Here is a 26,571-nt window from a genome sequence, read left to right as displayed (position 1 = left end):
TGTAACAGTTGAATAAGATGAGAAAAAAAAGAAGAAACCCGCAAACCTGATCTTGATAGTATCACTGCTCTTTAATAAGCTTTACGTATCGGCCTCAGTAGGTGTGTCCAAACTTTGTGGGGAGAACAAGTATTTGATACACTGCCGATCTTGCAGGTTTTCCTACTTACAAAGCATGTAGAGGTCTGTAATTTTTATCATAGGTACACTTCAACTGTGAGAGACGGAATCTAAAACAAAAATCCAGAAAATCACATTGTATGATTTTTAAGTAATTCATTTGCATTTTATTGCATGACATAAGTATTTGATCACCTACCAACCAGTAAGAATTCTGGCTCTCACAGACCTGATAGTTTTTCTTTCAGAAGCCCTCCTGTTCTCCACTCATTACCTGTATTAACTGCACCTGTTTGAACTCGTTACCTGTATAAAAGACACCTGTCCACACACTTAATCAAACAGACTCCAACCTCTCCACAATGGCCAAGGCAAGAGAGCTGTGTAAGGACATCAGGGATAAAATTGTAGACCTGCACAAGGCTGGGATGGGCTACAGGACAATAGGCAAGCAGCTTGGTGAGAAGGCAACAACTGTTGGCGCAATTATTAGAAAATGGAAGAAGTTCAAGATGACGGTCAATCACCCTCGGTCTGGGGCTCCATGCAAGATCTCACCTCGTGGGGCATCAATGATCATGAGGAAGGTGAGGGATCAGCCCAGAACTACACGGCAGGACCTGGTCAATGACCTGAAGAGAGCTGGGACCACAGTCTCAAAGAAAACCATTAGTAACACACTACGCCGTCATGGATTAAAATCCTGCAGCGCACGCAAGGTCCCCCTGCTCAAGCCAGCGCATGTCCAGGCCCGTCTGAAGTTTGCCAATGACCATCTGGATGATCCAGAGGAGGAATGGGAGAAGGTCATGTGGTCTGATGAGACAAAAATAGAGCTTTTTGCTCTAAACTCCACTCGCCATGTTTGGAGGAAGAAGAAGGATGAGTACAACCCCAAGAACACCATCCCAACCGTGAAGCATGGAGGTGGAAACATCATTCTTTGGGGATGCTTTTCTGCAAAGGGGACAGGACGACTGCACCGTATTGAGGGGAGGATGGATGGGGCCATGTATCGGGAATTGAACCCACAACCCTGGCGTTGCAAACGCCATGCTCTACCAACTGAGCTACATCCCTGCCGGCCATTCCCTCCCCTACCCTGGACGACGCTGGGCCAATTGTGCGCCGCCCCATGGGACTTCTCAAACCCCGGCCTGGTCTGTTTCGCAAGAGTTCCCGGGAAGTCTCACAATGTTGCGCCTCTGGGTTTAGAAACTCAGTGGTTTAGCCATAATTATGACTTTGTGACTGGGTGTGAGGAGGAAAGATGGCGGAAGCGGACGACGAAGTGCATTCTGAAAGTAATGGTGGTAGAATCAAGGAGATTTGGAGTATAGTTCAGAAGAAGGGAAAATGGTGCAAAGTAGAGTACAGTGATGAGAATGTCCCTTTGGATCTTGTAGGAGTAAGGTTTGTTCATGAGGAGCAGCTGATCGAAGTGCCAATCTTGAGGAATCCATTTGAGATATCAAAACTGGTGGAGAGAGTGCTGGGTAGAGTGAAGGCTGTGAGGATCACGAGAGGCGGGCTTGTTTAGATTTTTTGTGCTTCTGCGGATCAGAAGGATCGTGTGTTGCGTATCCCCCGATTTGATACGTTTGAAGTGTCGTGTGTGTCTTGTGTGTCTCTCCGTAACAGGGCACCCCTCAAGGGGGTTATATCTGGCGTCTCGTGGGAAGTCGATGTTGAAGAGATAAAAAATATTCCTGGAGTGATTAATGCACGTCGGATGAATCGTGTGGTGAATAAAGAAAAAGTGAAGAGTCTATCTGTTCTTTTGTTTTTTGATATGGAGTCTCTCCCTACTCAAGTGCAGTTGGGGTATATCAACTATAGAGTCAGAGCATTTATCCCAAGACCAATGCAGTGTGATCATTGTAAAGCTTTTAGTCACGTTTCAAGTGTTTGCAGAAGGGAGAAGCCGAGATGTCCAAGTTGTGGAAAAGATCATGTCATGTGTTATAAGAGTGATGAAAATACAGTGGGGAAAAAAAGTATTTAGTCAGCCAACAATTGTGCAAGTTCTTCCACTTAAAAAGATGAGAGAGGCCTGTAATTTTCATCATAGGTACACGTCAACTATGACAGACAAATTGAGAAAAAAAAATCCAGAAAATCACATTGGAGGATTTTTAATGAATTAATTTGCAAATTATGGTGGAAAATAAGTATTTGGTCACCTACAAACAAGCAAGATGTCTGGCTCTCACAGACCTGTAACTTCTTCTTTAAGAGGCTCCTCTGTCCTCCACTCTTTACCTGTATTAATGGCACCTGTTTGAACTTGTTATCAGTATAAAAGACACCTGTCCACAACCTCAAACAGTCACACTCCAAACTCCACTATGGCCAAGACCAAAGAGCTGTCAAAGGACACCAGAAACAAAATTGTAGACCTGCACCAGGCTGGGAAGACTGAATCTGCAATAGGTAAGCAGCTTGGTTTGAAGAAATCAACAGTGGGAGCAATTATTAGGAAATGGAAGACATACAAGACCACTGATAATCTCCCTCGATCTGGGGCTCCACGCAAGATCTCACCCCGTGGGGTCAAAATTATCACAAGAACGGTGAGCAAAAATCCCAGAACCACACGGGGGGACCTAGTGAATGACCTGCAGAGAGCTGGGACCAAAGTAACAAAGCCTACCATCAGTAACACACTACGCCGCCAGGGACTCAAATCCTGCAGTGCCAGACGTGTCCCCCTGCTTAAGCCAGTACATGTCCAGGCCCGTCTGAAGTTTGCTAGAGTGCATTTGGATGATCCAGAAGATGATTGGGAGAATGTCATATGGTCAGATGAAACCAAAATAGAACTTTTTGGTAAAAACTCAACTCGTCGTGTTTGGAGGACAAAGAATGCTGAGTTGCATCCAAAGAACACCATACCTACTGTGAAGCATGGGGGTGGAAACATCATGCTTTGGGGCTGTTTTTTCTGCAAAGGGACCAGGACGACTGATCCGTGTAAAGGAAATAATGAATGGGGCCATGTATCGTGAGATTTTGAGTGAAAACCTCCTTCCATCAGCAAGGGCATTGAAGATGAAACGTGGCTGGGTCTTTCAGCATGACAATGATCCCAAACACACCGCCGGGGCAACGAAGGAGTGGCTTCGTAAGAAGCATTTCAAGGTCCTGGAGTGGCCTAGCCAGTCTCCAGATCTAAACCCCATAGAAAATCTTTGGAGGGAGTTGAAAGTCTGTGTTGCCCAGCGACAGCCCCAAAACATCACTGCTCTAGAGGAGATCTGCATGGAGGAATGGGCCAAAATACCAGCAACAGTGTGTGAAAACCTTGTGAAGACTTACAGAAAACGTTTGACCTGTGTCATTGCCAACAAAGGGTATATAACAAAGTATTGAGAAACTTTTGTTATTGACCAAATACTTATTTTCCACCATTATTTGCAAATAAATTCATTAAAAATCCTACAATGTGATTTTCTGGATTTTTTTTCCTCATTTTGTCTGTCATAGTTGACGTGTACCTATGATGAAAATTACAGGCCTCTCATCTTTTTAAGTGGGAGAACTTGCACAATTGGTGGCTGACTAAATACTTGTTTTCCCCACTGTATGTCATGTTGCAATTGTGGTGGGAACCATGAAGCCCCATCTTTTGAATGCCCCACGAGGGCGAAAGAGAATGAGGTGGCCAAAGTAAGGGCTGTCCAGAGCATTTAATATGCAGCAGCCGTTAAAAGGGTTGAGGGTTTCAGTGGTGCACCTGAAGAGTCTATGGTGATGGATAGGCCTTCAGTGCAGGCTGCAGGGGTTGCCTTTCACCAAGAGGATCCTGATATTTTAAAGGTTAAAAAGGTGGACTTTGTGGCCTTAATTGCAATGGTGATTAATGGCACTGCCAAGGTGGAAAAAATATTGAGGAAGATAGAAATCATTGTGGTTGCAGCGGAGCGGCGAAAGAGTTACATGGAATATTGTCAAAAGCCGTACCACCAACTCAGGCCCTGGTACCTGAGAAGGGAGATATGGAGATTTAAAAGAAGGAAGAAGTGGGAGTTTTGTTTTGTCAATGTAGAATTTTATTTCGGTGGATTAAGTTAGTTTCAACCCGTCCAGTTGGTGGCGGCAATACACCTTTTTGAGTTGTAGTCCGCAATAAAACCCACAGAAGAAGAATACTTCGTGGCTGTGGTAACTAGTGACGACCGCTCCCAGTGTCATATTCGTATGTGGGAGGAGCTGTTTGGGGTGTTGTGGATCTATCTGTAAAGGGAAAACATTCAGTGGGAGTGATAGCTATCTAGGCTAGCTATTTTGTTTCTTATTGACAGATTACAGTTCATATTGATACGAATTGAAATAGCTAGCTATAGCCATGCCTGGAATAGATAAATTACCGATAGAGGATACATTCGAGGACAGTCCGCAGGTAATACATCTCACGCTATGCCCTGTAGCTTTATCTCTTGTCTTTGTGCCGTGAAAAGCGCAGCGAAAGCTAGCCAGCCAGCCCTACTAACTCGCTCGAGCAAGCATCAAGAGCTGTCAAATGGCTCAAAAAGTGATAACTGGCCTCATGATATTTGGCCAGCTGTCAATGGTATTATCTATTTATGCAACATTATTATCGGCCTTTGCACCACCTGCTAAAAGTATGCACGCTAATGGTTTTGTTGTGATACACGTCACACCCTTGTTGATCAAATCAAATTGTATTTGCCACATGCACCGAATACAACAGGTGTAGACCTTAAAGTGAAATGCTCATTGATGATGAACGAACACATAAATGAGCCACTGCCAGTCTACGTGACCATCCTTACTCTAGCTGGCTGGCTACCTTTAGTCTCTGGCAGGGTGCACCACTTTCTCCGGTCTAGGGACGAGGTTGCCTAATAAATCAGACTGATACCAATTCTTGGTATACAGTCAAACAAAACACTGCTAAAACTTGGAAAGTGTCTCTACAAGCCAGAATGTTGAATGAAATTACGTTTGAACTTACTCTACCAGTTGTCTGTGTAGTTGGTTCTTCAGCTGGTCGAAATTTTAGAAAAAATATCCACAAGAAAGTATTATTTACCTGACTTTTTTGGAGCGCCTGTACTGATGCTGAAATTTCTGGCACCTGGCACATGAGCAAAACTATGGGCACGTTCCTCTGCTCAGGTGAGGCGACACAACAACCAATCATAGCCCAAAAAAGTGTCCCAGCAGTAAAAATATATGCCCGTTGACGGAAGTAGTCACCGCCTGCTTCGGCGAAATGGCCGTGAATAGGTCCACACGGGAAAGTGGCGTTTTCAACGAAAATCACGGAAGCGGGGTACGGAAGCAAAATTATTATTATTATTATTTAAATGTATTTAAAAGTAACATGTAAAACACAAAAAACTGAACAGCCAGAGGGATTACACAAATAATTTAATGAATACATTTTTTTTTTTTGACATTTTTTTTTGTATACGTTTTAATAGTATTAATTAGTTTTCCAAATCTGGTTTTAAAAAATTTAAAAGGGGCTTTTTCTTCATACATTTTGATTTGTGTATAAAATATTTTCCTAATAAAATAGAGATTTATGACATACTGACGTTCAATTGTGGAATCAGTGTAGTAAAATAACATGTCAAACTTAGATTTTTAACGGTTGTATGCATTTTGTTGCCAAGATATAGTTGTACATCAGTCCAGAACATCAGGCTATTACACGGGTAGAATGTATGGATAAACTTAAAGGAGATCTCCTTTACTTTATTGGTCACCATAAATTTGTGTGGAGTGAGCCAAGCACGGCGCCAGATTACATCAAACGATGAAGCCCAATAAAATATAGTAGAAGGAATAGAATTCCTGTAGAAAATATCCCTTAAAAAATGATTATTTAATTTCTTATCTAGTAAACCTAAAATATGCATTATTCTGAAGTAAAGATTTTATCCCACTAGGTATAGCTTTTTTAACAGTGTCATATTCCTTGCTTTAAACCTCAAAGTTGTATCTTTCCATAAATTCTCTCTGTGTAAATAGATTCCCACTAATACTAACTAATTGGCTGACAAGGACAATGTATTTTGAGAACCAGTTACAGTAAAATAACATATTGTTTCTATGTAATATCGACCCATTATTCCATATAAAACATTTATGAGGTGAAAAGTTGTGTTTATACAGCAAAACCCAGCACATTAAAGCCTGCTTGTGAAAAGCTGCCAATTTCACAGGAAGTTTACCCACAATATAGGGACATTGTAGTAAAAAATTAAGCCCTCCGAGCTTCTGAAAAACAAAAAGAGGGATAATATTCCAGAAACTATGAGGATTTTTTGAGTACCCTTTAACCCAGTTGACTTTTGATATGTGATTAAAGAGAGTGAAGTCTAAGACATTTAGACCACCATCACAAACCCTGTTGGTGATAACATCTCTTTTTATCTTACGTGGCTTGTTTTTCCATACAAAGTTGTACAATAGCCTATCTAAGGTACAGCAAGTGGATTTGGGGATGTCAATAGATAGCCCCTCAGCTTTGGATAAAAGCACCCTCCCTTGAAGACTTAAATCCATCCCTAACCATGAGGAAAATGTATTTTTGATCGATTCAGTTACAGGATTCAAATTAAGATCATTCACAGCCTTAAGATTTTTGGTGATCTTTACACCGAGGTAGGTTAAAGTATTGTAGTATATGATGAATGGTGGTCATCATTGCTGTCAACAAAAGAGTCCATCTATGCTGCATCGTGTCAGAAGTTTTTATTCATACCACGAGGTTACAGCATAAATTACAGACACGCGTTGTCTGGAGAGCAGTTGCCTCGAATTATAATAACCGCTCTGGGGTTTATTGTCCAAAACCCTTCTTATATAGACACTGCCAAAATAAGGGTTACCCCCTCTTCTGGCCAATCCCCAGTCTCCCCTGTCTACAAGACACTTCCGGTCGGTTGTATTTGGCGTCACACCCAAAACATTCCCTCTTCCTACTAACACAAACAACATTCCATTTCTTCATGAAAAACATTTAACAAAGGCATAATCTTCAGATACTATATTCCCCCCTTCGAGACTAAACTAAGTCTCGAAAACAAACAGAATAGGATTATGACCAGTAACAATTTATCTTATTGAGTATCCTTAACCTTAAACCCCAAAACATTCTCCTCTAGAATGTAAATACCTTTCTATGAAATATGAATAACTATTTATGAAGTGTGAACACATTACTATGAATTATGAATAAATCTTTATGGAGTGTGAGAGCGAAAAACCTGTCTGGCAACCTTTGTTCCAAATCCATCCATCCATCAATCAAGACAGTAAAATTCTCTCACGGTCCCTCTGCCCCAGGCAACCACCGCGGTACTCCAGATAAACTCATAGACCATGTAAATACATTTGAAACTATGATGCCATTAAATACACATGTTTCCCCTGCAAACAAAATCCTATCCAGAAACATCCACTCTCAGGCTGGTCAACCCATAGGACCTGAAAGGGAATCTCTCCCTGCCTAAACGTCCTTCCCTAAACCCCATCGAAATAAACAAAAGCATCTAAGATCCTCATCTGCATTCAATAACATCAAACATCATTCTACTAAAGTCAATACCTAAGAATATGACACCATTATGTATTACACATCAAATATGTCTATATTTCATTGCAGACACTGGAATGTAGTCCACTACACTTCATCTCCTCCGTAGTCTCCACCTCCACTGCATCGTTGATGATGGAATCGAAACCTTTCCACACCCTCCTTGTTCCATCTCCTCCAGTCATATTGTCCCTTCATATTGTCTTTGTTTGAGTCACATGTTCCCCCAAATGCTTCTGGAATGAAAAGAAAAGAAACGACCAAACAGTATCCTTTGCAAAACAACATTTTCAAATTAAACCTCAACATCAATTTAAGAATATAAAAATGACATATAAATGATGTATGAATCACATTATCCATTCCCCCCCTTGATTCATAAAATCATTCTAAAATCATACTAAAATCACCCTAAAAAAAATGTTTTCCTTGAAACAATAAAAATAAAATGATCAAATAATCAAATATGATATTTATCCATCAGTAGGCCACTTGTCCCTCTTCGTCCAGATCCGGAACAGTCAACAATGGCATCTGAGTGTTGCCTCCAGGCACCACTTCCCCAACCTATCTCAATCTCATAACTTTCTCAAAAGTCAGTAACATATTACACAGTGCTATCAAAGCTGTGATTAAAATGTAACCCATCACTGCCCCCTACTGGCCTAACTGATCTTGCAACCAAATGCATCCCTGATATTTTCCCATGTATATATATATATATAACCCCAGTAATATTCTCTGAACTATCCGGACCCAAAATATAACAAATATTTATCAATATGATCTTCCCAAATGTTTGCACCATACCATGACTAAAAAGTCAAAGTCCCCACTTCTCTCCCAGACTTATTCTCCAATGATAGGCTTGAAGACTATGACATGTAGCCATGTCACCCTTTTAACCCTAGATTTAGCTGTGTCCGGTGCTATCCCTCTTATAATAGTAGAAACCTCATATAGAAGCTTCAACGTTGACATGTAACCAAATCCTGTCCATCCCTAATGTAAGAATATAGATGCTTTATCACCCCCAAACCCCTAAATATCTCTAAAATTCCCCATAGTCACATTGTCAGTCAAAAGCTAATCTTTTAACCATCAAAGTCCTGCTCTTCTTACTACCTGGTATATAAAAAGTAACCTATGGTTTGTCATTACTACCCTTAAGTTCATACTTATCCAAAGTTATACTATACTCATCACACTCTGATATTCCCATAAACATACCCCTTACCTCATATGTTTTATTAGAACAACAACAACTTTTATCTTCACTGGTTCACCTGAATACTTCAGGTTTCCACTGTTACCTGACTTTACTTTCCATCTAACAATTCCCATAGGGTAATCCATTTACCCAAGAACACTTAAACCCTAGGCTTAAACCACTGTTCTGACAACGACATTATTTTATCGGTCAATGACTGTTGCCGATACCACAGTCATGACAAAGCATAACTCTAACCCATACCTGACAGAGGCGCGCGACCGTCTAACACGTCTTGGGCTGGCATCCCCAACAGACATCAACCCTCAAGATTCCTCACTGATTCTTACAGAATGAGTTAATCTATCTCTAATTTTCACAACAGAGGAACGAGCAGTACTGATCAGATACCCCCCCCGTCATCAAAATCAAAAGACCCCATCCTGCAGCTTCCGTGATGAATCTATATTCTCCATTTCAGATTAATCTATATTGTTTCTATCTGTTCTCTTATTTTAACCCCATTCGTACCATAACCTCCTGAGTCCCTCTTGCTACCTCTACTTTCAGAACAGTTGTTGTCATCCTTCCTACATTTGCTATTACCATCGTATCATTAATCCCTTCCCAAAGTTACCATTAACGTTGTTGATTTAGTTGATGAATTAAAACCCTTAATTCCCTCTAGTGGGAAACTACCAACATCCTATTCGATTATTCCCTGTTGGAGTGACTACTGTAATAAACTTATCCTTAACTCCCTCTGTGACTGTGGAACGTTCTACAGACTTCAAATCTTCCATTATAAGCATCACTTTACGAATTACATAGCCCTTTAACCAATAATTCTTAACCGGAACAAATTTCTATGCTTTCACTAGATAAGTACACATTCTCCCTGATCTTTATCTGTAACCTTACGCAAAATAATCCCTTGTTTGACTAAGTGCCACAGCTTCTACTTCTGATCCTGCTAACAATACTTATTCTCCCTAATTATCTCTCTCTCTCTGTGAAAGAAACGTCATCATCCTAAATGGCATATTATAATTATTATTCTCCTAACCCTAATAACAGTATTTTCCCCCTATAATTGATGCTGGACCCTTATAATCAAATGCAATATATTTATGACTTTAATAACTATCAATGTTGAAAGAGTTAAATTGCTTCTCCCTGTTGTTCTAATAAACTGAAGTGTTAATGTCCTTAGTTACTCCTAGTTTTCCCCCAGTTTTCCCCTAAGACTTTGAACTCTTTACTTGTACTTCCATCTATCACCACTAGTGTCACTTTTTCCCCAAATCTCAGTCCTTTCTCTAAATCCCTGACTTTCAAACTTTTGATTACACAAAATCCACCTATAATGACCTTGATCTCCCTACTCTACAGTGTCATTCATTACTGTTCTCTCTCTCTTACTACTAACCTTAAAACTTAACTTACTGTCTCAGAGTTCCTTCAACCCCAATCTACTCCTAACTTATTTTAATCTAATCTTTCCTCTCATAACATCTACAACTTTTCCCCTGATTTTCACAAAATCCCTTACCACCAAATTTGTAGAATATGTGATTGGGAAAGTTCTCCACCTGCTTCTGACTCATTACACACAGACTTGGCAAAACCGACTAAACACCTTTAGCCTAACCTCAAATCTCTTTGTGTACGAATGTAACCCAGAATAACAGTCACCCTTATTAAGTTTATTTTTCAGACAGATTGTCTAACAGGCAATCTAATAGATTATCATCCTTCCTATGATATTATCTTTTAAGCAAATGATTCCCAAAAACCCTACTTCTTAAAATATTCTACCAAACAGTCAGTCGTCTAATGTGCCTCTGATTGAACACTTCAATTTACACCATGCATCTCTTCCCACAATGCCATTGGTATATTGTCCTAATATTGGTATGTCTATTTTAATTCCTAGCTCAATTGATTCCCTAAGAGTATTTAAACTGTTTTACTACTTCAAATCCCTATCCTAACCTAATTAGTTTATTTTACAGAGTGGATATGGATAACCTCTTTAGGCTGAACCCAGATAAGTTTTTCCCCTATTCACTATCACTTCTAATGGTCGGTTGTTTTTACTTCAATTGTTGCTATTTTCCCTTCTTCTCTAATCGATGCTCTCAGCTGATACCCCCCTCGTATCTTCTAGACACTAACAGGTGATCTTCCCTTACTCCTGGATCTTCCTCTGTTTCTTCTTCTCTAATTCTGTGTCTGTCCAGACCTTGACTGTGGATATGACACCTAGTACCCCCCTTGGCTGGTACAATTGCATTTGATATTGTTCAGTTGAAGCTGTAACAGTGATTGTTGATTTGGTTCCCTCTGATTCTTCATAACCCAAACTTATTTTCTCCTTCTCCAACTCTTGGGATTATTTTCTCAGCAGGTTTTCTTGGTCCTGTTCCTTCTCGTCGTTGACATATCAGTATTCTTCAACCTTAGTTCTAAGTTCTGTCCTCGAAATATCATCTTCCATCATCTTCTTACTTTTCTTCTGTGCCAGTCCTTGTAGGACAAACTCCTCTTGAAAATAAAGCACCTTTAATCTCCAAATCTTCATCGCTTTCTTCATCTTCAACTTCCATCAGAGATCAAATCTCTAGTATCCATTTCTTCTTTCCTCTCTTGCCACTTCCCTCTGATCACAGAGTCACCTCCACCCATGACCTCTCATCAATCACTCTCATCTCCATCATCCTCTTCTCCTTCACGTTCCAGACATCTCATTTTCTTCCATCTTCATCTTTCTGAACCTCCTTCTCTTCGTTTCCAGACATGTCGGTTCTTCTTACTTCTGGAGTTTTGAATTCATCTTCATCGTTGTTTCTGCTGGTACCCTATCTATTATTAATCTATATTTCTGATGCAATAATCACTCCTGGATAATCATTGTAAGCTGAGAATAAACCTCCCTAAGCTCTACTTTTTAAACCTATCTTATCGCTGACATATTTTATCAATTTCTGTTTGAGAATGAAGGGCAACTTTTGTTTCACTTGCCGGATACCCTAGCAACACTTTAGTTAAAGGATTACCACTATGCACTATATCAACCGATGTACTGACTTTCATAGTCCTGATATCTTTTCCCCATTGTAACAAGCCTTTCTATTCCTTTATTGTGAACTATCCTATTTTAGACTATATAGCTTATGTAGCCTTCCCCCTGTAATTCTTAATATAACCTAACAACTCCAAATAAATCCCAATAAGTCAATTAAAATCATGAATAATTAAAACCAATTTTTATTCCTATATCCTATGTCCCCAATTTAACCATTAGTGTTGACTATATTACCACAACCCATCAAATGCAAGTAAATTAGTCAACTTCAAAGCAATCCCAAAAACAAAGCCTCTAACCCTTCAATAAATGATACACAGAGCATCCAAAATGCAATTTTTAATGAAATAGTATTTGCCAAGCCTATGCAAAATCGTCATTTTATCACATTTCTTTAAATTGATTTTGTGTACTAGCCTGATCTGATCCTCTCGTCTGCCTCACACCTTGTCACGTGACGCAGTCAGCACTTCCTGTATCTCCTCTCGCCTCTCGCTTAGCGTTCCTCTCATATGACAGAAGAACATACACAGAAAAAGACTTTAGTAGTTAATGCAATCACTGATTATTTCCAACCGTTCAATAGTCGTTCGTTCTACATTCACTCTAAGACTTTAACTCAGGACTAATGATAGATCGCCCAAAAACATTTTGCTTTTAATCCGTCATTTAATTATTTAATTCAATCTATTATAATCCGTTATCCTATATTTAATTTATAAATTCAATAGGTACCCAAACAAGTTTCATCTTAACCCACCGCGTGTAAACTTATAAGATTCGTGTTAAACTCTCCTTGTGCCTATTTGTTCCGTCGTCTGTGTTCCTCTGTCTCCCCCTGCAGTTTAACCAATGTGTTGTTTTGCAGAATCCCACGCATGCGCAAATATCATTTATTACATAGATCGCTCCAAAACATTTCATTTAATTTTAATCGTCTTTTAATTTAATTAATTATACTCCGTCAACATATATTTGATTTATAACTTTACTACATCTCGCCAAATAGTTTCACATTCAAACAACAGCCGTTTAACACCTAGGAGATTTTTCCCCAAAATCTCTCTTATTCTGTGACTATTATCCCTTCCGACCCCCCACATGGGACCTATGACCCTTACCCATAATGCCGTGCTTTGTAGGCTTAGCACATAACCACATGTTGTAGTTTTTAGCCCCGTAAAATCACGCATGCGCAAATATCATTTTAACCTCATACTTGAGTCTCAGCATCCCCTCATGGTGCCGTAAAACAAAACGTTCCCTAATCTCGTGCCATAAACTCCAACTCCCACGTTTGGTACTGTAGTGTCGCAAAATTAAACGCATGCGCATACCCATTCCTCAATACAATTTCACCGTGGAAGGAAGATTCTCTACTCTCTCTCCCCAAACATAATAACAGTCCAGCTGTAATTCCCCATTTCCCCCTTATAGTCAAACAACATTTAACAGCGCTCACAAAACATACAACCTGACTTACAAACAGTGACAAGTTTAAGAGACTTTAATCCATCGCAATGGAATCTCTAAGGATATCCGTTAGCATGTAGCACGCAACACAATTAGCATGTAGCATTAGCATTTAGCTTAGCCTAAGGTACACTGCAACACAAAACACAGTTAGCATTTAGCCTTAAGCATTAACATTAGCATTTAGCCTTAAGCATTAGCATTTAACCTCTGTGACGTCACGAGAGGCTACACAGCTTTCAGCGGGATTGCTCAAGTAGTGCAAGGAGACAAGGTTCAAACAAAACAAGGATTTTATTATAGGTCTTGGGAAATTAACGAAAATATAACAAAATTCTGTTCTCTTGTGGCTCTTTAAGGGTTAACAGTTCAGGGATGTCTCTTCCACATCCAAAATCATAATTCTCACTCGCTCAGATAACTTTTCCCCAGCCTTACTGTAGTCCACGTTGCAGCTAGTGGCCAACCCAGCAAAAAGTCCTTCCAAATGTCTCTCACGTATTTCCACAGGGGCATATATCCAAAGGTGAGTATTTCCCAAAGGTAAGTATCTCCAAATCCTTATATTCCTCATGGAAGTGGACGTGCAGCACTCTTGTCCTCCAGAGAGCCCAGGTTGGAGACTGTGTCTCTTCACTTCCCCAACCTTCAGCTCATCAGCTCCTCATTTGTTTCAGCTGCGTGGGAAGATTGGCCATAGAGGGGTGGAGTTCCCGACCATACCAGCAGATGGAGCCATAGCTGTCTGGGTTTGCAGCCACCTCAGGGGGATGTAACGTCCCTCCAGGACACAGCCTCTCGTGACATCACACCACGATGTACCACGTGGCCCGAACCATACAATCAAGCCTTAGCCACGAGGCACCACGTGGCCTGAAACAACCCAGCCTTAGCTTCAGCCTCTAGCCAACTGCGGCCTACTAGCTATACAAATGAACACCCCGCACCGTGGCCAAATCATTGTCTATCAGTAATATCTCCTTCTAACTTTGTGTTGCCGTAAGTTCTGGATAATCATAGAGAGGTTACCCCAAGCATTATAGTTCGTCAACCATACGATGAGTATATAACATACATATAATTCGTCCAGCTTAATAATTCCCAGAATTAACCCTACACCACATAACGCGTTGCAAGGATTTTATGGCCCATTCCTAAAGAATCGCCTCGATCAAGAGGTCTTTTCCGTATTCACGGTGCCCTAACTATGCAGACGTCTTCCAACATTTATTGTCTACCAATCCATTGTCCTAAAACAACATGCTATTATTCCCCGTTTAACCATCAACCAAATTTAGAATATTTGTTATCAGACTCCCAATCAACAGCCATAACGCCACCCGAAACACGGTCGTAAGGGTACACTCCTCCAGTGTACATAAGCAGTAACAAAACCAACAACTTAGCTGTATCTAGTCGGGTCATGACTCCAGACCAAAGTCAGCTTGGGTTAGCCTGGCGACTCCAAATGCAGCAAAGAAGGATTGCATCATCCCTCCTGGCAAGCTCGCCATTATGTAGTATATGATGAATGGTGGTCATCATTGCTGTCAACAAAAGAGTCCATCTATGCTGCATCGTGTCAGAAGTTTTTATTCATACCACGAGGTTACAGCATAAATTACAGACACGCGTTGTCTGGAGAGCAGTTGCCTCGAATTATAATAACCGCTCTGGGGTTTATTGTCCAAAACCCTTCTTATATAGACACTGCCAAAATAAGGGTTACCCCCTCTTCTGGCCAATCCCCAGTCTCCCCTGTCTACAAGACACTTCCGGTCGGTTGTATTTGGCGTCACACCCAAAACATTCCCTCTTCCTACTAACACAAACAACATTCCATTTCTTCATGAAAAACATTTAACAAAGGCATAATCTTCAGATACTATAGTATCTTTTTCAGAGATGTTAAAATCTGCTGGATTGACAGCTCCTTTCAGAACAAACATCTCACATTTGGAAAGATTTAATACCAAACCTGAGATTTTGGAGAACTGCTTCAGAATATCCAATGCTAATCTAGCTTGTGACACATTTTTCAAAAAAAAGTGAGGTGCCATCCGCCAGTTGGGATATCTTGATCTCTCTGGCCTGGAATGTAATGCCTTCAAATTGACTTTGATAACCTAATGAGCATAAGGTTTGAGAAACTAACAAAAATAAAAAAGGTGAGATTGGACAACCTTGTCGTATTCCTTTGTAAATGTTAAACCTTGTGGATGTTTCATGACAGAGTTTGATACAGCTATTGCTACCATTATACAGAGTTCTAATAGCATCAACAAAAAAATTACCAAACTTCAAATGCTTAAGACAATCAAAGATTTCTGAAAATCCAAAAATAAGATAACAGGGGAGTCATCCAATAGATCACAATACTCAACCAAATCTAACACCAGCCTCAGATTATTAGATATATGGCGCCCTTTCATAAACCCTGATTGACATTCATCAATCAGATCATTCAAACACAACTTTAACCTTTTCGCAAATATTGAGGCTATAATTTTGTAGTCATTATTTAGGAGTGTGATTGGATGCCAATTATCAATAATTAAGAGATCCTTTTGTGGTTTAGGTATAAGAGTAATAACCCCTTGTTTCAGAGAGGCAGGTAGTTCTCCCTTCTTTATAGCCTCTTTAATGGTTTCAAGTAAGAATTGTGCTATTCCTTCAGAGAAGGTTTTGTAAAATTCAGTGGTTAATCCATCACAACCTGGAGAATTGTTATTTTTTAATTGAGCAACCCCAAATCTTCACAACAAGACCGATTTGAATTCTTCACTAACAGAGTTAACATTCTCTATAGAATCAAGGAGATCCTTAGAGTCACTCAAACTGTTATCTAAGGAGTAAATATTCTCATAAAACTTAGTGGTAAAGTCTGATTCAAACTCTCTATCCTCAGAGGTTACCCCATTAATCTTACATTTTCGAAGTGTGTTGAGTTCCCCTCTCCTCTTTTCCAAATAAAAAAAGTATCTACTGTTCTTTTCACCTTTTTCAAGCCATTGTTTTCTGGATCTTATGAAGGCTCCTCTAGCCTTTTCCTCATAAAATGTATCTAGTTGACTCTGTAAATCATTCAATTTAGCTTTTTCGTTTTTGATCAAGATGCTCAACCTCTGTGAAATCAGCAATTTTCTTAGAGAGCTCAGCTACCTCACATCTCCTTCTTAAAGCAAGCCGTTTCCCGTAAGTAATACAGGCTGAGCGGATTTTAAATTTCAGCAGTTCCCAATATTTCCCATATTCTGCATTCGAGGTAGCTAAATTCCAGTAAACAGAAATTAGATTCTTAATCACATTTTTTTAAATCATCATGCAATAACAATGAGTTATTCAATTTCCAATAACCACCAGAGTATTTCTTATCATCATTACTGCACATTCTCACAGTCAGCTATATGACTTTATGATCCGTCAGGACTGCAGGCAGTATTTTTACCTCTACAGTGTTGGGCTCAAGACAAGAGGTTATCACCCACAAGTCAGTTCTTGATTGTAGTGAACGATCTCTATTACTCCATGTGTACTGTTTCTCTACAGGGTTTTTAACTCTCCATATGTCAATTAAGTCCAGGCTTTGGCAGAAATTCACCAATTTGTTCACACCAATGTTAGGCCTAAGGGGCAATCTATCAGTCTCATTATAATAAACCATGTTAAAATCCCCACCAACTATAATCTGACTGGATGGATATTTTCTCAGAAGACTTTTAAGAATTTCCTCAATTTCCTCTAGAAGTTATTTGGAGGACTAGAACAGTATCCATATACATTACACAACACAAATAATCTGTCCATGTGGTTGATGACCGCTACTAGCCAATGTCCATTGGTGTCCATTTGAGTAAACACATTTGAAATTGTGTGCTAAAATTGCAACCCCAGCTGAATGATTAGTCCCGCGGGCCAAGAAAATGTCACTGCCCCACTGATTTTTCCCAAAATTATAATCCTCTATAATCCAAAAAAAAAAAAGCTTTCCTCTTCAACAGGTTTCGTATCCCCCTGGCATTGATTTACATAAACTTCAAATCCATATATACAAAATAGAAAGGAAAATCCTATGCAATCTCAACTCTACCCTCTCTATAAAAGGTGCTTCATATATGTATTAACATAAGTCTTAACTTGTAAACCATAACACCAGAATTCAAAACCAGAATGCTCAGTTTGTTGTGGGGAATGGGCTACCTTGTAAGCCTACCGGCGGAGCAAATCAACGCGGTCAAATTTATTTTCAGTCGGCGAAAAAGGCTCTGATTCCCCTGTAGTATGCACCCCTTCCTTGATTTCGGGCCTGTGGGACGAGAGGCCACAACTTTGCCTTTGCTGCCTTGTCTGCTGCAGTCAGGTCCTCACCGAATCTACATTTTCTCTCTTTCAGAAAGGCGCTTTCCTTTGCTTTCTTCCAAACTGCATCTCTCGCTGTGCGGAAAGCGAACTGGATGATAATCGAGCGGCTGCCGATGGCATCTTGCTTCTTCCCAATACGATGGGCGACATCCACAGCCATATCCATATATCCTTCGGGGAAGTCCGGAGCCACACGGTTACAGATGTCACTTAGTATTCGCTTCACATTCTCACCCTGGTCCTCGGGGACATCATAAAGCCGTAGTCCCCACCTTCTCCGGTATCGCTTCCGACAAGCGCTCTTGCATGTCGGCGATGGTCTTCTCCTGTGCAGTGCATTTATCAGAGGTTGCAGTGTTTGCACGTTTAAGCTCTTCTATTCTCTCGTATGCGTGATTCAGAGAGGTCTCGAGGTCAACAATTTTTTATGTGTTTTCGCGTATCATTTTCTCCAGACCATATGCTCTTTCGTTTATCTTTGCAGTGACAGCATCGATTATGTTGACCTGGAGTTCCCGCAAAGACAATTCTTTCTGTGTCTTTTTGGGTGCAGGACTATTGGTTGGAGTTTCTGAATCAACCGAATGTCCAGATTCCTCAATTTCTTCTCCTGAGGAGTCAGGTGGCGGTTTCTCTCCGGTGTATGAGTTTCTTTTTAAATTATTTTAATTGTACCTTTATTTAACTAGGCAAGTCAGTTAAGAACAAATTCTTATTTACAATGACGGCCTACACCGGCCAAACCTGGACGACGCTGGGCCAATTGTGCGCCGCCCTATGGGACTCCCAATCACGGCCGGTTGTGATACAGACTGGAATCAAACCAGGGGGTCTGTAGTGACGCCTCAAGCACTGAGATGCAGTGCCTTAGACCACTGCGCCACTCGGGAGCTAGCAACTTCCTTCTCCTCCCTTTGCTCTTTCGCACATTTTTGTCTTCAATTTTGCCAAGTTTCAGATCAAATTAGCGGTCTACTGAGCGTTGTTCTCTGTTGTGTTTACTATAAACCGGGTTTTGTTACATTTAAGTACATTTGAGAGGGATAAATGGGGCGGCAGGTAGCTTAGTGGTTAAGAGCGTTGTGCCAGTAACCGAAAGGTCGCTGGTTCTAATCCCCGAGCCGACTAGGTGAAAAATCTGTCTGTGCCCTTGAGCAAGGCACTTAACCCTAATTGCTCCTGTAAGTCGCTCTGGATAAGACTAAAATGTAAATAAAAGTTAAGGTTACTAGGAGCAAGATAAAATCCCGTCTGCAGTCGCCGCCATCTTCTGCAACCCCTACGGAAGCAATCTTTCCCCATTGAAAGCGGTGCAGCCAAACCTGAAATCAAACAATAACGACATGCATAGTTTATTAAAAAAATATATATCTAACTGGATCGATTATAGCTCCCGTCCAAATGTCGTAAATTATATATATTCATCAAAAAAACATTCCTTCCCCAGGACACTTGAACTGGTGACTATCCACCAGGGGATTTTCAAGTCCCTCAGTTGAGCACCTGATTTCCCCTTTTTCGTTTAAACTGGGCTGAAGAGCGTTTGGGTATACCTGCTTTCAATTGATATATATTCATGTCATAGTCACCAGTCAACTCCATTACACTCAAAAGTTACTTCAACTTCAACCAGTGAATGCTAGCGATGGCTAGCTATGCTAGCTATTCTACCAGTCTGTCTTAATGAGTGTTAGCATGCTAATAGCACACCCTGCACATGAAAATGTATATTTTTAAGGGGTATGCAGTAGGTTGATAACTATGTCACCGAAATATGTTGTATCGGACATTTCAAACAACATTCCCAACTAATGCAATAACAGTCATTGTATTTAATTTAAGAGAATGAACAAGATTTAGCAAGGCAACCTTCGGGATAATTTGACTGGGAGCCAACTGCAGATTTTGAGGATTTTTACATCCGTATGCCAGTATGATTCACACGAGCGCGGCGAAACGTCACTCCATGAGAAACTACATCCTAGCTCACGCAGCAACGCTGCTCAAATAACAAAGGGATTTTTAGCTTAAAAGAGGGGCTGACCACTGAGAGTTGTGCTAATTAGCACCATCTATATGGGAGGTGTGAATTGCAGTATATTACCACGTGCCATGTGCTCAGGTAGAAGCCACATGAGCCTAGCCCAATTTATTTTAACAACATTATTTAACATGATTTAATACATGTTATTAACAGTGTGCTCCATTTGAAGTAGAAATTGAAAACACAATTTATTACATGAAGCAAAACGTTTAGCCAAAGGGCATTTCCATCGAAAAGGACCCATGAGCATCAACATGTAAAGTTCATAGGAGCATATTAAATTGGGTGTCCAATGAAAGCCAAGAGTCTGTATTTTTGAGAAATTAAGGCATAGATACATTTTTCAACTATTTTATATCTTAAACATTTGGCATAAGTTAAGGCTTTGATTTCTGGAAAAACAGATGGAAATGGGGTCTACCACAAAAAGTATTATATTAGAGTATTGTACTGTACTGAACTATACTCTACTTTACGGTACTGTACTCTACTGCACTGTACTGAAGTATAATCTGCTCTGCTGTATCGTACTGCACTTTACTCTACTGTGCTGCGCTGTGATGTCCACACTTGTGAAACATGAGATAATAATTATGCATTTAATTATAATAATAATTTATATAATTTATATAATATTTATGCATTTCTGTGGAGTACAGATCAGGGACCCATGATGTAATTCTGTTACCGTAATTCTGTTACCTAGTGTAAATCCAAAAAAAATTTCAAACTCAAATGTCATAGCTGACACCCCATTCTTTCTGCAGACATCTTTGAATCTTAATTCGGAGCAGATATTTTTGGAAAACGTGGTCGCATAAAACACTGAAGGAGATTTTACCGTAATTCCGTTACCAAAGTTTGCATCTGCACAGTTCTTCCACTGAATAAAAAACAAGAAAAAACAGGCACAAGATGGACATTTTTAAAAGTAGTCATTGTGCATAGAGTTGTATGGTTTGTTAAACTTTGAAATCAATGGTTTTTGTTTGGCATACATTTTAAAGTGAAAAAAATGAGTTGAAGCGTAATTCCGTTATCGTGGAATTGCCCTTAATCATTTTAAGACTACAGGAAATTGGTTGACTGCTATCTTTAAAAAATGCAGTAATGGTTGCTTTGGTTGTCAACAGCCTTGTGGCTATTGTAGTATTTTCTACTGTAGAAAAACAGGGATCTCTAAAGTTGACCCAGGTGAGGCAGGCATGTGAGGGAGGGGCAACTGTGACTGCGCAATGAACCTTCTGAGCAGAGGAACACGCCCTTGTATACACCTGTAAGACTTCAGTTAGTATGCATGCATTGTGTGCATGTACTTCCGTCTTGTGCCTGTCACATGCACAAGACAGAATCTTGATTGCTACACACGGAGAGACCTGTGTTTTGAAGTCGGTTTAATAATACTTTCCTGTGGATATTTTGTCTCAAATTTTGACCAGCTCAAGGACCAACCCTACGGACAATCGGCAAAGTAAGTTCAAATATATACTGAACAAAAATATAAACGCAACAATTTCAACGATTTTACTGAGTTACAGTTCATATAAGGAAATCAGTCAATTGAAATAAATTTGAAAGGCCCTAATCTATGGATTTCACATGATTGGGAATACAGATATGCATCTGTTGGTCACCAGATACCTTAAAAAAAAAAAAAGTAGGGGCACGGATCAGAAAACCAGTCAGTGTCTGGTGTGACCACCATTTGCCTCATGCAGCGAGACAAATCCCCTTCGCATAGAGTTGATCAGGCTGTTGATTGTGGCCAGTGGAATGTTGTCCCACTCCTCTTCAATGACTGTGCGAAGTTGATGGATATTGGCGGGAACTGGAACACGCTGTCGTACACGTCGACCCAGAGCATCCCAAACATGCTTAATTGGTGACATGTCTGGTGAGTATGCAGGCCATGGAAGAACTGGGACAGCTTCCAGGAATTGTGTACAGATCCTTGTGACATGGGGCAGTGCATTATCATGCTGAAACATGAGGTCATGGTGGCGGAAGAGTGGCACAACAATGGGCCTCAGGATCTCATCACGGTGTTTCTGTGCATTCAAATCGCCTTCGATAAAATGCAATTGTGTTCGTTGTCCGTAGCTTATGCAAGCCCATACCATAACCCCACCGCCACCATGAGGCACTTTGTTCACAACATGGACATCAGCAAACCGCTCGCCCACGCGATGCCATACGACGCCATGTCTGACATCTGCCCGGTACAGTTGAAACCGGGATTCATCTGTGAAGAGCACACTTCATCAGCGTGGCCATCGAAGGTGAGCATTTGCCCACTGAAGTCGGTTACGACTCTGAACTGCAGTCAGGTCAAGACCCTGGTGAGGATGACGAGCACGCAGATGAGCTTCCCTGAGACGGTTTCAGACAGTTTGTGCAGAATTTCTTTGGTTGTGCAAACCCACAGTTTCATCAGCTGTCCGGGTGGCTAGTCTCACGATCCCGCAGGTGAAGAAGCCGGATGTGGAGGTCCTGGGCTGGCGTGGTTACATGTGGTCTGCGGTTGTGAGGCCGGTTGGACGTACTGCCAAATTCTCTAAAACGACGTTGGAGGCGACTTATGGTAGAGAAATGAACATTAAATTATCTGGCAACAGCTCTGGTGGACATTCATGCAATCAGCATGCCAATTGTACGCTCCCTCAAAACTTGTGTGACAAAACTGCACATTTTAGAGTGGCCTTTTATTGTCCCCAGCTCAAGGTGCACCTGTGTAATGATCATGCTGTTTAATCAACTTCTTGATATGCCACACCTGTCAGATGATTAGTGAGCATTTCCCCTTTGCCAAGATAATCTAAGAGGTATGTAAACAAATTTGTGCACAACATTTAGGAGAAGTAAGCTTTTTTTGCATATAGAACATTTCTGGGATCTTTTATAATAATAATATACCATTTAGCAGACGCTTTTATCCAAAGCGACTTACAGTCATGCGTGCATACATTTTTGTGTATGGGTGGTCCCGGGGATCAAACCCACTACCTTGGCGTTACAAGCGCCGTGCTCTACCAGCTGAGCTACAGAGGACCACTTTTATTTCAGTTCATGAAACATGGGACCAACACTTTACATGTTGCGTTTATATTTTTGTTCAGTATAATTTTATTCAACATTCGTGACAGACAAGGGACTTAGCAGTTTTTTTCTATGTAAATGTGCATGGTTATGTTGTACAGGCAATGGAAAGCATCGCCACAATCGGGACGAGGTTACTGGCTAGCTAGCTAGCTACTTCGCTAGCTCCAATCCACTGGATTTGATGGGATGGCTATCTAACAATAGGCCTTTTATAAATTGTTGTTGGCATGTCTATGAGAGCTACACATGCACAGTGAAAACTATCGCATTCATGCATTTACATTTTATAAGTATTTGATATTATGGCATCCAATCCCTATCAGCTACTGTACTGTATGTAGCTAGCTACCGAGAGTATCCAACAACAAAACATGTACAGTACAGTTGTAGGCTATTCGTCAGTCTTTCCTGTCTGTTGCAGAACAGTCTGATTGAACAGCAGTGTCAGTGGAATTAGGCCATAGAAATAGAATCTATTCCTGTCATGACTTCCTCCAAAGCTGCTCTAAGTCTAACTCCTGGTTCGGGCAGGCTTCGGCGTTCGTCGTCACCGGCCTTCTAGCCACTGCTGCTCCTCATCTCATCATTCCATTTGTTTTGTCTTGTTTATTACACACACCTGGTTCATATCCCCTCATCAGTACTTGTATAAGTGTTCCCTCTGCCCCCTTGTCCTTGTGTGTATTGCATTTTAAAATTGTGTATCCATTTTGTATTGCCGGGGTATTTTTCCCTGTGTGCCTGTTTGGTTCCAGTGCGCCTGTTTTGCGCACTGGACTGTTTGATGCATTTCTGCGTAACTCTGTATTCCGGAATACATTCTGTATTCTGTGATTTACCCTCCTGCACCTGACTCCTTCAAATCACTCATCACAGAATCACACACCCGCCATGGAGTCAGCAGGAGAGGAGCGCATACCTGGAGTCGTGGCACGGGTCCAGGAGCATTCGACGATGCTTGCCAGCTTGGGAGAAGCGATGGATCGGGTTCTCCAGGTCGTCCAATGCCTGGAGAGGAGAGGACCCAATCTGTCGGGACCAGCTGGGTGACCGGATCCAGCCACACACACCCCAGCACCCAGAGGGATCCATATATCCCGACCACGGGATTTTGACGGGACAGCTGCTCTCTGCCAGGGATTCCTCCTCCAACTGGAGCTTTACTATTCCAGCATCAGCCCGGCCCCATCGGAGCGGGAGAAGGTGTTCGCCCTAGTCTCCTGCCTCTAGGGGAAAGCCCTGGAGTGGGCCAAGGCGGACTGGAATGAAGGAGGAGCCGCGTTGGACAACTACGGGGAGTTCGCTTGCCTCTTTCGGGCTGTTTTCGATCACCCACCTGAGGGTCGAGAAGCGGGCGAGCGGCTGGTCCACCTGAGGCAGGGGACGAGGACTGCGCAGGACTTCGCCCTGGAGTTCCGGACTCTAGCAGCTGGGTCCGGGTGGAACGAGTGGGCCCTCATCGACCACTTCCGGTGCCATCTATGGGAGGACGTCCGAAGGGAGCTAACCTGCCGGGACACCATGTTGTCCTTCACTCAACTGGTGGACATGGCCATCCGGTTGGACAACCTGCTGGCGGACAGAGGACGGCCTGGAGGGGGCCTGCCCGTTTCAACCCCCCCCGACTCGGATCACGAGCTGGGTGGAGCGGCGATCCGGGAGAGCGGAGGATGACAGTGCCAGTGTCACTCTGGTGGCACGAGACCTTTTGGGTCTGGAGGCGGCACCCACACTCATTCAGAGACCTCTGCTGCACACTGTACCCCACCCATCCACTTTTCTGATTACCTTGTAGTTCCCCAGAGTAAGGCGCTGGTCGATTCAGGCACAGCTGGGAACTTTATGGACAGGTCATTTTCAGCACAACCACGGGGCATTACGAATACCTGGTGATGCCTTACGGTTTGATGAATGCTCCATCCGTCTTCCAGTCCTTTGTGAACGAGGTGTTTCGGGACATGCTTGGTCGCGGTGTAGTGGTCTACATCGATGACATTCTGGTGTATTCCGCTACGCGCGCCGAGCATGTGTCCCTGGTTCGCAAAGTGCTGGCCCGACTGTTATGCATGACCTTTATGCCAAGACAGAAAAGTGTCTGTTTTTCCAACAGTCCGTCTCCTTCCTCGGATACCGCATTACCACCTCAGGTGGGAGATCGCATTTCAGCCATGTGTAATTGGCCGACTCCAACCATGGTAAAGGAGGTGCAGCGCTTTATTGGCTTTGCCAACTACTATCGGAGGTTTATCCAGGGCTTTGGCAAGGTCGCAGCTCCCATCACATCTTTGTTGAAGGGTGGGCCGTCCCGGCTCCGCTGGTCACCCAGGTATCGGTCGTACAGTGCGCTGCCTGACCGGAAAGTACTGGTGGGCCTACCTTGGCTCAGGACGTGAGGGTGTATGTCTCCTCCTGCTCGGTGTGCGCCCAGAGTAACTCTTTAATGATCGGCTATGAAAAGCCAACTGAGAGACCTGAGCCCTAGGACCATACGTCGGGACTACCGGCCGTGGTGACTCCTTGCTGTCCCCAGTCCGCCTGGCCTTGCTGCTATTCCAGTTTCAACTGTTCTGCCTGCGGTTATGGAACCCCTACCTGTCCCAGACCTGCTGTTTTCAACTCTTAATGATCGGCTATGAAAAGCCAACTGAGATTTATTCCTGATTATTATTTGACCATGCTTGTCACTTATGAACATTTTTGAACATCTTGGCATGGTTCTGTTATAATCTCCACCCGGCACAGCCAGAAGAGGACTGGCCACCCCTCATAGCCTGGTTCCTCTCTAGGTTTCTTCCTAGGCTTTCGCCTTTCTAGGGAGTTTTTCCTAGCCACCGTGCTTCTACACCTGCATTACTAGCTGTTTGGGGTTTTAGGCTGGGTTTCTGTACAGCACTTCGAGATATTAGCTGATGTAAGAAGGGCTATATAAAATAAAATTGATTGATTGATTGATTGAGTAAGGCACCTAGGCACCTCCCAGCGGATAAGTTACAGCCTTTACCAGTTCCACAACGGCCATGGTCCCACCTGAGTATTGATTTCCTTACTGATCTTCCCCTCTGTCAAGGTAACACCACCATCCTGGTTGTTGTGGACCGCTTTTCCAAAGCCTGCCGCCTCCTTCCCCTGCCCGGTCTCCCCACGGCCCTGCAGACTGCGGAGGCCCTGTTTACACACGTCTTCCGGCACTACGGGGTACCAGAGGACATAGTGTCTGACCGAGGTCCCCAGTTCACATCCAAGGTCTGGAAGGCATTCATGGAACAAATAAATTGCTTTTCTTTCGAAAACAAGGACATTTCTAAGTGACTCCAAACTTTTGAACAGTAGTGTATGTATTTTGAGCTTTGAGTTTTGAGATGACAAGTAAAACATTTTATTTTTACATTTTAGTCATTTAGCAGACGCTCTTATCCAGAGCGACTTACAGTTAGTGAGTGCATACATATTTTTTTTCATTTTTTTTCATACTGGCCCCCCGTGGGAATCGAACCCACAACCCTGGCGTTGCAAACGCCATGCTCTACCAACTGAGCTACATCCCTGCCGGCCATTCCCTCCCCTACCCTGGACGACGCTGGGCCAATTGTGCGCCGCCCCAT

The 26,571-nt window shown here is 42.0% G+C and overlaps 1 protein-coding gene across 2 annotated transcripts in view; it reads left to right on the top strand.

Moving 5' to 3' along the window:
* The first annotated feature begins 4,323 nt into the window (after nucleotides 1-4,323).
* Nucleotides 4,324-26,571, top strand: part of LOC121578340 (DCC-interacting protein 13-alpha-like) — a 35,517-nt gene continuing 13,269 nt past the window's right edge. For both annotated transcript variants that reach the window (XM_041892658.2, XM_041892657.2), the window contains exon 1: nucleotides 4,324-4,522. In XM_041892658.2, the coding sequence (XP_041748592.1) occupies nucleotides 4,469-4,522 (54 nt within the window). In that variant the 5' untranslated portion in view covers nucleotides 4,324-4,468. The remainder of the gene's footprint in view (nucleotides 4,523-26,571) is intronic.

Source organism: Coregonus clupeaformis, chromosome 12, assembly GCF_020615455.1.
Source record: "Coregonus clupeaformis isolate EN_2021a chromosome 12, ASM2061545v1, whole genome shotgun sequence".
NCBI classification, from domain to species: Eukaryota; Metazoa; Chordata; class Actinopteri; order Salmoniformes; family Salmonidae; genus Coregonus; species Coregonus clupeaformis.
The sequence above is the reverse complement of the archived record's forward strand: the minus strand, read 5'-3'. Positions and strand labels throughout refer to the sequence as shown.